The sequence below is a fragment of the Heterodontus francisci genome, chromosome 24 (assembly GCF_036365525.1).
Source record: "Heterodontus francisci isolate sHetFra1 chromosome 24, sHetFra1.hap1, whole genome shotgun sequence".
Classification (NCBI taxonomy): Eukaryota; Metazoa; Chordata; class Chondrichthyes; order Heterodontiformes; family Heterodontidae; genus Heterodontus; species Heterodontus francisci.
In genome coordinates this window covers 37,458,215-37,473,660 of record NC_090394.1, presented here as the reverse complement: position 1 = coordinate 37,473,660, position 15,446 = coordinate 37,458,215, and the positions used below count along the sequence as shown (strand labels likewise).

Sequence of the window (15,446 nt, the reverse complement as noted above, 5' to 3'; positions counted from 1 at the left end):
AAATCTTTCTTACTAATGGCATGCTTTTTAAACTTGCTTTTATGCCAGCATTGTGAATTGCTGTGTCAGCATCTCCTATTCAGTTTTACTATATCTAGTAGTTGCAGATTCTGGTCATTAGGTGACTCCATGCAGCTAGTTTTCAAAGTCTCTCTCTCCAAACTTGATCATCAGCCTGTATATAAAAACTGTGGTAGAGAATTCCAAAGATTCAGAACCCCTTGAAGAAATGTCTCCTCATCTCAGTCTTAAATGGCTGACCCCTTATTCTGAGACTGTGTTTGGGATTCCCCAGCCAGGGGAAACATTTTCTCAACATCTATCCTGCCAAGCCCCTTAAGAATTCTGTATGTTTCAATTAGATCACCTCTCCTAAATTCCAGGGAATATAGGCCTAGTCTACTCAATCTCTCCTCGTTGGACAATCCCTCCATCCCAGGAACCAGTCTAGTGAACCTTTGTTTTACTCCTTCTAGGGCACGTATACCCTTCCTTGGGTAAGGAGACCAAAACTGCACACAGTATTCCATGTGGCCTCACCAATGCCCCGTATAATTGCTGTAAGACTTGCTCGCTCTTATACTCCAATCCCTTTCTAACAAAAGCTAACATACCATTTGCTTTCATACTTGCTTGCTGTACCTGCATGTTAACTTTCTGTGATTCATGTGCAAGGACATCTAGGTCCCTCGAACACAAACCCTTCCCAGTCTCTCTCCATTCAAAAAAAACTCTGCTTTTTCTTTTCTTTTTCCTACTAAAGTGGGTAACTTCACAATGTGCCATATTAGGCAAGAACAGGGCAGATGGAATACATTCATCCAACCTGTACATATCCTCCTGCAGCCTCTTTGCATATTCTTTACCTTACTTTCCCAACTAACTTTGCATCATCAGCAAACTTGGGCATGTTACAGTCAGTCCCCTTATCAAAATCATTAATCTAGATTGTAAATAGCTGAGGCCCAAGTACTGATCCTTGCTGTACTCCATTAGTTAGAGCCTGCCAACCCGAAAATGTCCTGTTTGTTCCTGTTCTTTGTTTTCTGTCCGTTAACGAATCCTCAATTCATGCTAATATATTACCCCCAAACCTGTGTTCAGATTTTGTGTAATAACCTCTTGTGTGGCACCTTTTCGAATGCTTTTTGAAAATCCAAATACACTACATTCATTGGTTCCTTATCCATCTTATTAGTTACATTCTCAAAAAAACTCTGAACAGATTTGTCAAACAGAATTTCCTTTCCTTTTCCGGTTGCTTGCCATTTTAATTCACCACCTTGCTCTCCTGCCCACATTTCTGTCCTCAGCTTGCTGCAGCATTCCAGTCAAGCTCGAGGAACAGCATCTTGTCTTCTGATTAGATGCTTTACAGCCTTCTGGACTCGAAAATGAGTTAATCAATTTCAGACCATGACCGGGTTTTAAGATTGCTTTCCATGTTTTTGCTTTTGGACAGAGCAGTTCATTATTCTGCCTTCAACAAATGTTTTGTCTTTTACTACAACTATTATCACTATCTTGGCCTTTTGTTCCATGACATTGTCTTTTAGTCTCTCCTGCCCTCTGCCCATTTACAGACCTTCCCTTTTGTTGTTCTACTCTCCCCTACCCCCCACGCCCCCCTCACCACCCCTCTTTCACGTGCTCAAAACCTATTCCATTTCTAACTTTGCCAGTTCTGATGAAAGGTCGTCGACCCGAAATGTTAACTTTGTTTCTGTCTCCACAGATGCAGCCAGACCCGCTGAGTCTTTCCAGCACTTTGTTTTTATTCCTTTTCATAGATCTGTGTGACTCTGCGTAATCATTTTATGAATTTCTAAGTACCCTGTTAGCATGTCCCAAATAATAGATTCTAGCATCTTGCCTACTCCTGATAGGCTAACTCGCCTATAGTTCCTTGTTTTTTTACTCCTCTTCTTTCTTAAATAGTGGGGTTATGTTTGCTACGTTCCAATCCTTAGGAACTGTTCTAGAATCTGATGAGTTCTGGAAGATCAAAATCAATGCATCCACTATCTCTGCAGCTATCTCTTTTAAAACCCTACGCTGCAGGTCATCAGGTCCAGGGGATTTGTTGTCACTTCATAGAGTCATAGAGTTATACAGCGAAGAAACAGGCCCTTCAGCCCATTGTGTCTGTGCCAGCCGTCAAGCACCTAACTATTCTAATCCCATTTTCCAGCACTTGGCCTGTAGCCTTGTATCCTATGGCGTTTCAAGTGCTCATCTAAATACTAATTAAATGTTGTGAGGGTTCCTGCCTCTTCAGGCAGTGAGTTCCAGATTCCAACCACCCTCTGAGTGAAATTTTTTTTCCTCAAATCCCCACTAAACCTCCTGCCCCTTACTTTAAATCTATACCCCCTGGTTATTGACCCCTCTGCTAAGGGTAAAAGCTTCTTCCTTTCTAACCTATCAATGCCCCTCATAATTTTGTATACCTCAATCATGTCTCCCCTCCCCTCAGCCTTCTCTGCTGTAAGGAAAACAACCCTAGCCTTTTCAGTCTCTCTTCATAGCTGAAATGCTCCAGCCCAGGCAACATCCTGGTGAATCTCCTCTGCACCCTCTCCAGGGCAATCACATCCTTCCTATAGTTTAATGCCCAGAAGTGTACACAGTACTCCAGCTGTGGCCTAACTAGTGTTTTATACAGCTCCATCATAACCTCCCTGCTCTTATATTCTATGCCTCTGCTAACAAAGGCAAGTACCCCAAATGCCTTCCTAACCACCTTATCTCCCTGTGCTGCTGCCTTCAGTGATCTATGGACAAGTACACCAAGGTCCCTCTGTACTTCCTACCATCCATTGTATATTCCCTTGCCTTGTTAATCCTCCCAAAATGCATCACCTCACACTTCTCAGGATTAAATTCCATTTCCCACTGCTCCGCCCATCTTACCAGCCCATCTGTATTGTCCTGTCATCTAAGGCTTTCCTCCTCACTATTTACGACACCACCAATTTTCATGTCATCCCATTAACTTCACCAGTACTGTTACTTATGCTTTAAGTTCCTCATTCTGGCTAGACCCTTTGTTCTTCATTATCTGTGTATTTTTTTTGCCTTCCACTGTGAAGACAAATACAAAGTATTTGTTTAATGTCTCTACTATTTCCTTATTCCTCATTATAATTTCACTAGCTGGTGCCTCTAATGGGCCCACGTTTACTTTCACTAATCTCTATTACATACCTATTGAAATATTTGCAATCCTTTTATGTCTCTTGTTAGTCTACTCTCATATTCTCTTTCCTTATAAATTTCCTGGTCCTCCTTTGCTGAATTCTAATCCTCCCAATCCCTAGGCTTACTGTTTTTTTTTTGGCAACATTATACATCTCTTCCTTTGATCTAATACTACCTTTAACTCCCCTTTTTAGCCGCAGTTGGACCACATTTTCTGTGGGGTTTTTGTTCCTTAAAATAATGCATATTTGTTGCAAATTATGTTTTTTTTTAATGCTAGCCATTGCTTGTCTAGCATCATATCTTTTAATGTAGTTTCCCAGTCTACTCTAGCCAGTTAATCCTCATACCTAATGTAGTTTGCTTTATTTACATTTGAGATCCTGGTTTCGGACTTAACTGTCAAACACAATATGAAGTTCGGACTTATGGTCACTCTTCCTTAGTGGCCCCTTTACTACAAAATTGCTAATTAACCCATTGTCATTACACAATACTAGATCCAAAATAACCTGTTCCCTAGCTGGTTCCTTGCATACTGACCCTGAAAGTTATCTTGTATACATTCCATGAACTCATCCTCCACACTATTATTGCAAATTTAGTTTGTCCGGTCTATATGAAGATTAAAGTCTGCCGTGATTACTGTATTGCCCTTATTACATGGGTATCTAATTTCCTGATTTATATTCTGCCCTACACTAACACTACTGTTAGGGAGCCTGTAAGCAACTCCCACCAATGTTTTCTGTCATTTGCTGTTTCTTACTGCACTCAAGCTGATTCTACTGCTTGATTTTCTGAGCTAAGATTCTTTCTACTTTTTCATCCCATCCTTTATTATGAAGGTTACCCCTTCTCCTTTTCCATTTTGCCTCTCCTAAAAGTCAAATATCCTGGAATATTTAGTTCCCAACCTTTGTGCTTTGTGCATTCAGATATAGTGCTTTTAGCTTTGACATTTTTCTGATTTTTCCTAACATCACCTTAGTCACTAATGCCTTATTACCTTTGCTACTGTTACTGTCCCTTCCTGACCCATACTGCTTATTTTTACCCAACATTCTGTGTTGCTCTGGAGCATTTCTCTTGCTGCTTTTGAATTTACCCTTTGCTGAATCCTCCTACCCCCTTTATTAGTTTAAAACCCTGGCTACTGACCTAGTTATTCGATTCGCCAGTCTGGTTTAAATGGAGCCCATCCCAATGGAACAGCTCCCTCTTTTCCCAGTACTGGTGCCAGTGGCTCATGAAGTAAAACCCCTGCCTCCCACACTACCCCTTTAGCCATGCAGGTGGCTGAGGCAGAAGATCAGCCATGATATTATTAAATGACGGAGCAGGCTCAAAGGGTTGTGCGAGCTACTCCTGCTGCTATTTCTTATGTGCATGTTAGGCTTCTTACAATGCAAGTGTTTCTTCCGACCAGAGAGAGCACAGTATTGTATCTCTAACTTAAAATGTTGGTTAGATGTAATGTGTGTTATGCAGTTGAAGCTTGTGTAACAAATTGAAAAGAATGTTTAGTGTCCCTTGAGTTTTACTGCAGATTTAATTAGTGTAAAAGCCTATTTGAAGCCCTTTTTTGATCTTCTGTATGATTGCAAAGCCCTGCTGTAAATTTCAGATATCCTTATTTTATTCATAGCTGTAAGGAGATTGTGTAATCCATTTTGCTGGGGCTGAAATGTTGGTTTGTGGGCAATAGAGATTCTCTGCTGTGATTGAAACCAGCTGGTCCTAGTTACTGACAGATGGTGGCCAGGCTAATTTGTAGAACTATCTGATTCTAATATACTTAACTCCTGTTTCAGTGTGGAGATACAATTTATGGCTTTTTGATGGAATATCTGGCAGGGATGCTGTCCTTCTCTGATGAGCTACATTTGCTACTGTTTAACCAAAACCTAATAGCCATCCAGCTACATTACAGGTATCTATCAGCTAAGCATCTGCAGAGCATGAAGGGAAAAATAGCCAGCCTTGCACAAGGATGAGGACGGTGAAATAGCTGCAATTACAGTTCAACAAACCCAGCCTGCTGCACAGGCAGGGTGTGATAAGATATGCTCCGAATGAGACTGTGAGCGGTTGCGAAGGTTGCTAGACAAGGAATAATCAGAAGGACAAGGCCAACAGAGGTATTTTTTGCTTTGCAACTAACACTGACTCCAAGTCATGAGTGTACGTGACTAAGAACATTCTCGAGGCTGGGAACAACTGGATAAAAAGGGGAGGCTAGGAACCTTCAAAGGAAGAAGACCTGCAGGACCATCACGGAAAAGGAACCCTGAGTTCGGGAATCCGTGAAGAGAACTCATCAGAGGGAGACTGATCGCCTCGCTTCGCAACAGTTAGTATTTAAGTCCAAGCCGTGGGTCTTGATTTATTGTAACAAGCAGTTTAACAAGTGAAATAACAGCAGATAAGTGATTTAAGTATCAATAAAAGTGTTTATACGAAGTATCTTGTGCAGGTATCTTTTGTTCACCACGTCAGTTGACCCCCTAGTTTGAGGGTCAGCAGTAACCTTGTCCATCAAAACTCAGTTCTTATGGATGATTTAAAGGGTTATCCTTAAATCGACTGTATTCTAAAACCATGTACAAAATGTTTACATGTTGGTTCTTTAATGAACAATCCCAACACAGGAATTGAGGTATTAAACAACTGGTGTCATCTCTGCTGTAAAGAGCACTTACTGTAGATCCTTCTTTCCACCTCCTTCTGACTTCAGTTGAGTTTCAAAATTGTTTCAGTTCTTCAGCTGCACTATTTAACTTTGAAAATTATTTTTGCATGACATTGGTGAAATTTGTAACCCGAGTCTGCCAAGTGAAATGTCCTAAAATCATTACTGAGCTTGGCAGTTCTTTGCATTGAGATAGATGTATACTCAACTGTATTAATATGCAGCACTGATTATTATGCAGTATAAATTTACAGTGAGATCATGTTAATTTTACTGAGCTATTCATTACCCACAGAATGCAAATTATCAAGAATATTTGGCCTCCTTGTTAAATTAGATTAGATTAGATTAGATTAGAGATACAGCACTGAAACAGGCCCTTCGGCCCACCGAGTCTGTGCCGAACATCAACCACCCATTTATACTAATCCTACACTAATCCCATATTCCTACCAAACATCCCCACCAGTCCCTATATTTCCCTACCACCTACCTATACTAGTGACAATTTATAATGGCCAATTTACCTATCAACCTGCAAGTCTTTTTGGCTTGTGGGAGGAAACCGGAGCACCCGGAGAAAACCCACGCAGACACAGGGAGAACTTGCAAACTCCACACAGGCAGTACCCGGAATCGAACCCAGGTCCCTGGAGCTGTGAGGCTGCGGTGCTAACCACTGCGCCACTGTGCCGGTCAGGCGTAAACAATGGGGCAGTTGTGAGGTCATTGAACATACTGAGGCCAGGCGTAAACAATGGGGCTTTCTGTGTAGCTTTCCAAACAGGGCCGCTGTAATCTTGTGGAGGTTATGCAGCTCTTTATTTTCTTTCACACTTGTTTTAAGTGGCAGCTGGATGACTTGCGCCTTGACCACTGCAATCACAGTCTTCAGGCTGTTACCCTGGATCCATGCTTGTGCCAGCTCTTTGAAAGAGCTACCAATTAGTCCCCCCCGCCATGCTCTTTCCCCGTAACTCAGGTAAACTCTTAAAGCATCAAAGCATTCATAAGCAGGCTGCTGATACAATTGCATGCATGCATATGCTGCTGATACAATTGCTCAACTATTTGGACTACAAAAATTTAAAAAATACTTTTTAATGTTATTTGGCATGCTCTATCTGTAATTAGTTTTCATTTTAAATAAATGATTAAGGCAACCACACTAAATCCACTTTATGGTTAGTAACTCTGCTGCCTACTTTCAGTGCTTAAATTTATTTCTTCAAATGGTTAAGAAATCCAGACAGGATAGAAATTACACATCCCAATATAATTGTGCTTATCCTAGACACAGCTAGATTGATTACTGACCAATTTCTCAAATTTAAAGTCCATTTCTATCGCAGCAGTCTTAATGGTATGTTATTCAGTTGAGTAATGCAAAACTAACGTACAGTGTTTGTACCCAGGGCAGGCAGTAATGGATCGTTACTTGAAATGCTTTTAAGCTTTTCTGATGAGGCTTTTTTCCCGATTTAGATCTATGTGAGTAAAATAAAGCCTGTAAAACAAAAACTGTTAAAATTACAATATACAATCCGATTGGTGGTGTTAGGTTTTATATATTAATCTTGCATATGCATGTATGTTTGAACCAACTTCCTGTTATGACTTCTGGTAGCTCTTGAATGTCAACCTTAGCAACTGAAACTGCCTATAAATGGATTTTCCTATGTAAACAGCTGCCTGTTATCACAAGATGGTGCAGTAGCACTTTCTGTTCCTGTCTCCCAGCTGCTGAGCCCTGGCTATAATCTCAATTGTGTGGCATAGAAGGAGGCCATTCAGCCATCGTGCCTGTGTTGATTCTTTGAAACAGCTATCCAATTAGTTCCACTCCTGCTCTTTCTCCATAACTCCAAGTTTTCCCCTTCATATAGTTATCCAATTCCTTTCTGAAATTAAATTTATAAAACCGAGCTATGAATCTGCATTGAAAGCATATCCTGCAGTGAGAGCATGTGCAAGATGCAGCAATAAGAAAGAACTTGCATTTATATAGTGACTTTCATATCCTCTGGATCTCCCTAAAGCACTTCATAATCAAGGAATTACTTACTATTGTTTTGTAGGCAATTAAGGTAACTAATTTGTGCCCATCAAAGTTCCGTAAACTGCAATGCGATTAATGCCAGTAGAGAACTCCTTGCTCTTCTTTGAAAAAAGTATCATGGGACTTCCTTTTATGAAGTGCTGAGCCAGGCGGCAAGGCCCCTGCTAAATGTCTAACCTGAAGAATGACATCTCTGACAATGCAGCACTCCCTCAGTAATGCACTAAAGGGCACTCATGAGTATAATAAGAGGTATATTGTCAGGCTGATGAGGACAGGTCATTTGACTACTGACTGGTGGGTGGCATAATGGGGCCTCAATAAAAGTCTTCAAAATACTGCTTTAGTTCAGAAGAAGGAAGTATAGTTGGAGGAGTATTCTATTTTAATTACCGTGTGGAACAAATGGATCAGCTTAAAGGTGTGAATGAATATTGGATTGAGGTAATAGCAAATTCAATTTAATAACTGTATGATCAAATCTTGTGTGGTCATTTAAGATATGGAAGCACATCTGTGTGACATATTTCTGTCATATTAACGGAGAAATTGATCACTTTGAGATGCTAAACCTCAATCTCCAGGATATTATGTTCATCTGTATTTACTTAAATCTTTTATTAAGTATGGCATCCTCTGCAGTCATGCCCAAGTATATCTGATATGCGAAATAATTTGTGGTTTTAATTTAGTATATGAAGAAGGCATAGCTATCGTACCCATGGTATTCAGCTGTTACAGATTGCATATGCTGAGTAGAATCATTTGCCTAAGCTACTGCATTTGAAAAGCAATCCATTGTGAAATGTGTTCTAAGAAATTTTGATGTGATAAAATACTTTATAATTGCAACTTGAAAAAAAGTGCAACATTTCATATTGTGGAACAAATACAGTTCTTTTAAAAAAAAATCTGAGATTTTGAGCAAGCAAGTTTAGAAATTGAGAATACTCAATTCAAATTAAACACTCTTGCTTGGTTTGCAATTAAGTGCAAATGTGCAGGAAAAGGTGAAGCATCATGCATGCCAATCCTTATCTGCAAATGTTAAGACACCAACATACATGTTGGGACAGGAACCCAACTAAAGTTATGAAGTTTTTTTTTAGCACTGCAATATTACTTTTGAATTGCTAGCTAATTGCCACCTATTCTCAGCTTGTGCCTTCAGGGAATCTGGTAGGTGTAGATAAAAACTCATTTAATTTTTCGATAAAATTTGACCGGAAGAAATTCTGCTACTTAACTCATTTAGTTTTATTACCATCAATAAAACTACATTTGTGTGGAATGCAATAAATAAAACTAATGTGCAAAACAGATGACAGTTCAATAAGGAATGTTGAGTAGTAAAAGAAACCTTCAAACTTAAGCACGTCTGCTCTGATTTAAATTGAATGTTTTACAATAGAGCAAATTCCCAAGTGACGGTATTACATTTAAATAATTTTGCCAACTAATTGACCATTTATTAAAACCAAGCATTTTAGGAAAAGACTCTGATCTATTGGCTAATTTCTACTGTAAATTATATATTTTGGAGTACTCATTTGTTCAAGGTTAGAGACATAATTGGTGAGAATTAAACCATTTTATATTTTTTTGCATCTGAGTGTCCATATCAATTACTGCTGGATCAGGTGCAACATGACCAGGTGGAGAGTAAGGCTTTCAAGACTGTCTTTTGCCATTAACCTTGCTGCAGAAGTATAACTTTCAATTTTCTACCAAATCGCCTGAGGTACCCTCAGCTGATTGTGATTTTGTATTGAATTGGGTTGTGAACCCAACATCAGAAAGGAACTGGGTTGAGCCTGTCCAAAATCATTTCAATTGGGATCATAAACAGCCAGTAGCAAGAGATAACCTTCAAACCAACAGTGTCTGCTGGACCCCAAGGTGTTTACAATCTAATTTCCTTCCCTGCCACACTCCTTGAACGTAATCAAGGATTCAGCTGCTGTTATCTGTTTGAGGTCAATTTACTCATTAAAGACTATGGATCAAACTTGGTACCTCCTTGACCTATCACCACACTGTCCATTTACTAGTTCTGTTATTGAGGCAGCTTTTAGATCTATCCTAGAACATTTGAGCAGTCTCTCAAAAAAATCTGGCAGGGCCTCTTCCTCCCCCATCATGAAAAAATGGTCAATGTAAATTTTTGCCACTTCATAGAATCACATAGCACAGAAGGATCTCATTCGGAACATCATGCCTTTGAAAGAGCTATCCAAATAGTCCCACTCTCCTTCCCCATAGCCCTGCAGATTTTTCCATTTCAAGTATATAACCAATTCCATTTTGAAAGTTACTATTGAATCTGCTTCCATCATCCTTTCAGGCAGTGCATTCCAGACCACCATAAACTCACTGCATTAAAAAAAAGTACTCCTTAACTTCCCTCTGGTTCTTTTGCCATTTATCCTAAAACTAGCAGAGACCTGTAAAACAGTAAAATTAGTACCTTTGTTGCAACAGTACTTCTTTAAATCCCTGTCTTTAAATGCCATTCCATCCCCATTCCATACCTCCCATGCATTCTTCCCCCCACCCCTCCCATGCCAACTCCTTCCCCTTCCCCAATCCCTCCAGTCAGGGTAACTTTGTTGTTGGGCTCCCTTTACCTTCCGCTTTTTTCCTCCTCCACCAACTCCTCCACCCCCATCCGCACTCAACTGGCCAGTCAGTGCCTGCGTTAAGATATAAGAAAAGGCCATTAATTCCCTGTAGTTTGCATTGTTACAGATTCTCCCAAAAGATGAAAAAGATTTGCATCTATTCACTCTCTTGTGTTTCTCGAATTTCCCAAAGCACCTCACATAGAATTAATTATCTGGTGCACTTCTGTGAGATAAAGTGGCAATCATTTTATGCACGACAAGGTTCCAAAAACTACAGTGAGGAGGTTTAAAATTAGCAATTAGCAACCACTTCCCTGAAACAACTGGCAATGCAGAGATTAGAAGAGCCACATCTGGTTGGAAGCAGAGAATATTACTCCAGGTACCTTGTATCAGATGGATCAGCATTATGGTATACTGTGGGCTTAGTTAACACTATTAATGAGTGTAAAACTCCACTTTGTAGCTTCTTTCTCAGTATTACAGAAAAACAGTTCCGCTAAATGGATGTTAATAACAAGAATGGTTCCAATTTTCTGAATAAAATGAAAGGATAGATCAGGCCAGTGATTGTTCTCTGCAATGAAAAATGACTTCCCAAACATTTTACTTGGGCAATATCCTTGAAGCATTTTGATTGCAAATGTAATGTTTTCTCTGATCAGAGGGCTTCGCTACAACACTCGGAAAGGCTACTTGCTCCCGATCTCATGACATAATTTCTCCTGTAACCTACAGAATTTTGACTTTACTGAAAATTGGGGTGCTACGGAAGGAGTTAATGTGCTTGTTACCTCTGGAGTGACTATTTTTTCCACTGTCTGTTTACTATTTGTGCATAAGGATTCTGGCATGTAGCATTAGTGGGAGTGGAAAGAATACTAAACTAACACTTGAAATTATGCAGCAAGTGCTGCAATGCCTGAGGATTTCTCGAGGCAAGATGTAATTTTGAAATGGGACATTTTGTATGTTCTTCAATGTGAATCTGCCTAATTGTTTCCCTGAACTTGTGATCTGCTACATTGAAATAGCACACTGGCTTTTTGAAGCACAAGTATTTTGGCAGTGTTTTTTTTGGTACAAAATGAAAGTGTTTTATCCAAAAAAAGGATAACCTTGCTTGTGTTGTACATTGTCTAGCAGTGCAAGTAACATGCAGTGGTCACTTTTGGCTATGTAACACTTCCTCAAGAATTGGTGACTAGATTTCCCACATAATGAATGTTCCTTTAAGCTTGCAGCACATAAGGTTTTGCCAGTGCCACCATTTCACAGTCATTTGCACTTGTAATGAAGTAATTTAATTTTAAAACTTTTTTTTATTTGGTAGGAATGATGAGCAAATCTTAAGTTTGTTAACCTATAGTTGAGAGCTGAAGAAGCTTTCATGCAAAAATTATTAGTGTTTAAAAAGAATAATGCTTTAAAATATACAAAATGTTTAAACATTGGTTGATCATTTTTCTGCTTGTATTTTTCAGGAGCCCTGAAGATCTTTCACGTGAGATTGTTCTGTTACAGCAACGCGAACTTGACCTCAAGCAACAGAACTCCTCAGTCACTACCAGGTGAGCAGAGTTCTGGGGAAGACAGACAATATTAGTTCTTAAACTTTAGATAACCATATTCTAGTGAAGTGAAATCATTTGCATTATTTATCTTCTGGAGTATGATTTTAATAGGCAAGGTAACTGTTTTTATACAACTTATAAAGTCTTATGTTGCATGTGCTGTGTTTCTGGGCTTAGTTATGAGATACAAAATTGTGTCTGAGAGGCTAAACCAGTGCTTTACCAGTTTAAATCAGACCATGGCGCAATCAAGCCTGCCATCAGCCATTGTTGGTTGTGCCATGATTTATCAAAAAAACATGGTGGATCAATGGTGCTGCATAGCTAACCCACAAAAATGTGTGTCCAGCTGCAGCTACTAGCTGACCACATTGCACAGCTGGAGCTGCGGATGGATTCAGTGATGAGCATAGTAAAAAAAAAAAAATGGGTGGTTGATGGTCGGCACAGACTCGGTGGGCCGAAGGGCCTGTTTCAGTGCTGTATCACTAAACTAAACTAAACATCCGCGATCCTGAGGACGTCGTGGATAGCACGTTTAGAGAGGTGGTCATACTGCAGATAATGGCTGCAGAGACAGAAAAGGGATGGGTGACCACCAGGAGGAGTAGTAGGCGCAGGCAGGTAGTGCAGGGGTCCCCTGTGGCCATCCCCCTCTCAAACAGATATACCGCTTTAGATACTGTTGGGGGGTAGGGGTTGGTGGCCTCCCAAGGGAAAGCAGCAACAGCCAAGTTCGTAGCACCATGGATGGCTCTGCTGCTCAGGAGGGGGTGAAAAAGAGTGGGAGAGCCATACTGATAGGGGATTCAATCATAAGGGGAACAGACAAGCGTTTCTGTGGCTGCAAACGAGACTCCAGGATGATATGTTGCCTCCTTGGTGCTAGGGTCAAGGATGTCTCGGAGGGGCTGCAGGACGTTCTGAAGGGAGAGGGTGAACAGTCAGAGGTCGTGGTTCACATTGGTACCAACGACATAGGTAGGAAGAGGGATGAGGTCCGGCAACAAAAATTTAGGGAGATAGGTAGCAGATTAAAAAGCAGGGCCTCAAAGGTTGTAATCTCTGGATTACTCCCAGTGCCACGTGCTAGTGAGTATAGGAGTAGGAGGATAGAGCAGATGAATGCATGGCTGAGGAGGTGGTGCAGGAGGGAAGGCTCAAGTTTCCTGGATTTGTTTCTGGCAAAGGTAGGACCTGTACAAGTCAGACGGGTTGCACCTGATCCGAAACGGGACCAACATCCTTGCTGAGAGGTTTGCTAGTGCTGTTGGGGGTGGGGGGGGAGGGTTTAAACTAATTTGGCAGGGGGACGGGATACAGGAGTGGGGTAACAGTAGGGGGTGATGCACAGAAGAGAAAATGAGTCAGTCTGGAACCAGGTAATTACAGGCCAGTGAGTCTAACATCAGTGGTCGGGAAACTATTGGAAAATATTCTGAGGGACAGGATTAATCTCCACTTGGAGAGGCAGGGATTAATCAGGGATAGTCAGCATGGCTTTGTCGGGGAGATCGTGTCTGACTAACTTGATTGAATTTTTTGAGGTGGTGACGAAATGTGTAGATGAAGGTAAAGCAGTTGATGTAGTCTACATAGAGTTCAGTAAGGCTTTTGATAAGGTCATGCATGGGAGATTGGTTAAGATGGTAAGAGCCCATGGGATCCAGGGCAATTTGGCAAATTGGATCCAAAATTGGCTTAGTGGCAGGAGGCAGAGAGTCATAGTCGAGGGTTGTTTCTGTGAGTGGAAGCCTGTGACTAGTGGTCTACTGCAGGGATCGGCGCTGGGGCCCTTACTGTTTGTAGTGTGCATTAATGATTTAGATGTGAATATAGGAGGTATGATCAGTAAGTTTGCAGATGACGCAAAAATTGGTGGTGTCGTAAATAGTGAGGAGGAAAGCCTTAGATTACAGGATGATATAGATGGGCGGAGCAGTGGCAAATGGAATTTAATCCTGAGAAGTGTGAGGTGATGCATTTTTTTGAGGACTAACAAGGCAAGGGAATATACAATGGATGGTAGGACCCTAGAAAGTACAGAGGGACCTTGGTGTACTTGTCCATAGATCGCTGAAGGCAGCAGCACAGGTAGATAAGGTGGTTAGGAAAGCATATGGGATACTTGCCTTTATTAGCCGAGGCATAGAATATAAGAGCAGGGAGGTTATGATGGAGCTGTATAAAACACTAGTTAGGCCACAGCTGGAGTACTGTGTACACTTCTGGGCATTAAACTATAGGAAGGATGTAATTGCACTGGAGAAGGTGCACAGGAGATTCACCAGGATGTTTCCTGGGCTGGAGCATTTCAGCTATGAAGAGAGACTGAAAAGGCTAGGGTTGTTTTCCTTAGAGCAGAGAAGGCTGAGGGGAGATATGATTGAAGTATACCAAATTATGAGGGGCATTGATAAGTTAGATGGAAAGAAACGTTTTCTCTTAGCGGAGGGGTCAATAACCAGGGGGCATAGATTTAAGGTAAGGTGCAGGGGGTTTAGAGGGGATTTGAGGAAAAATGTTTTCACCCAGAGGGTGGTTGGAATCTGGAACGCACTGCCTGAAGGGGTGATAGAGGCAGGAAGCCTCACAACATTTAAGAAGCATCTAGATGAGCACTTGAAACGCCATAGTATGCAAGGTTTCGGGCCAAGTGCTGGTAAATGGGATTAGAACAATTAGGTGCTTGATGGCCGGCACAGCACGATGGGCCGAAGGGCCTGTTTCTGTGCTGTATAACTCTATGACTCTCAAACTTTTATGACACGTTATAAACCTAAAATAAATAAACCCCTCAAAAAAATCTCAAGACCACAATCAATGTGCAAGGAGTAACAACTGACCGAGTTTGGACTGGGTTGGTTGAATGAGACTATTCACCTTGGGTGAATTCTCGAATTTTGAAAGAATGAAAGATTTTTTTATTTACTTTATTAAAATTGATATGGCCATTGGTAGCAATGTTTTTCTGAAGTAGTAAAATTCTGAAAAGATGGTATGATTGATTGCCTTGCAATCCTTGTATGCAGGCCAATGTTAAGTTTAGAAATCTGAATTTGCGATTCCATTGATCTTTTGTATGTCTAACTTATAGGAGACTATTATTTTGAAGTAAAGTTAAAGCATTCATTATCTTCTTTCAGTGTCTTAATCATGCTTTGTAAGTGTGTGATATATACTTGTTACAAAATGTTGCAAGAATTTTTTTCCATCAATGATGCACCACTTTTTATTTATTTTCACAACATATCTCAGTTGGACATCTTCGATTTATCCTGTGGTGTTTTTATAGT

The 15,446-nt window shown here is 40.6% G+C and overlaps 1 protein-coding gene across 4 annotated transcripts in view; it reads left to right on the top strand.

The window, feature by feature from the left end:
* mad1l1 (mitotic arrest deficient 1 like 1) overlaps nucleotides 1–15,446 on the top strand; it is a 999,406-nt gene that overhangs the window by 66,512 nt on the left and 917,448 nt on the right. For 3 of the 4 annotated variants that reach the window (XM_068055940.1, XM_068055938.1, XM_068055939.1), the window contains exon 10: nucleotides 12,061–12,147. In XM_068055940.1, coding sequence (XP_067912041.1) covers nucleotides 12,061–12,147 — 87 coding nt within the window. Of the gene's footprint in view, nucleotides 1–8,307; nucleotides 8,397–12,060; nucleotides 12,148–15,446 lie in introns of those variants that run through there. The other variant, XM_068055941.1, reaches the window with a different exon arrangement.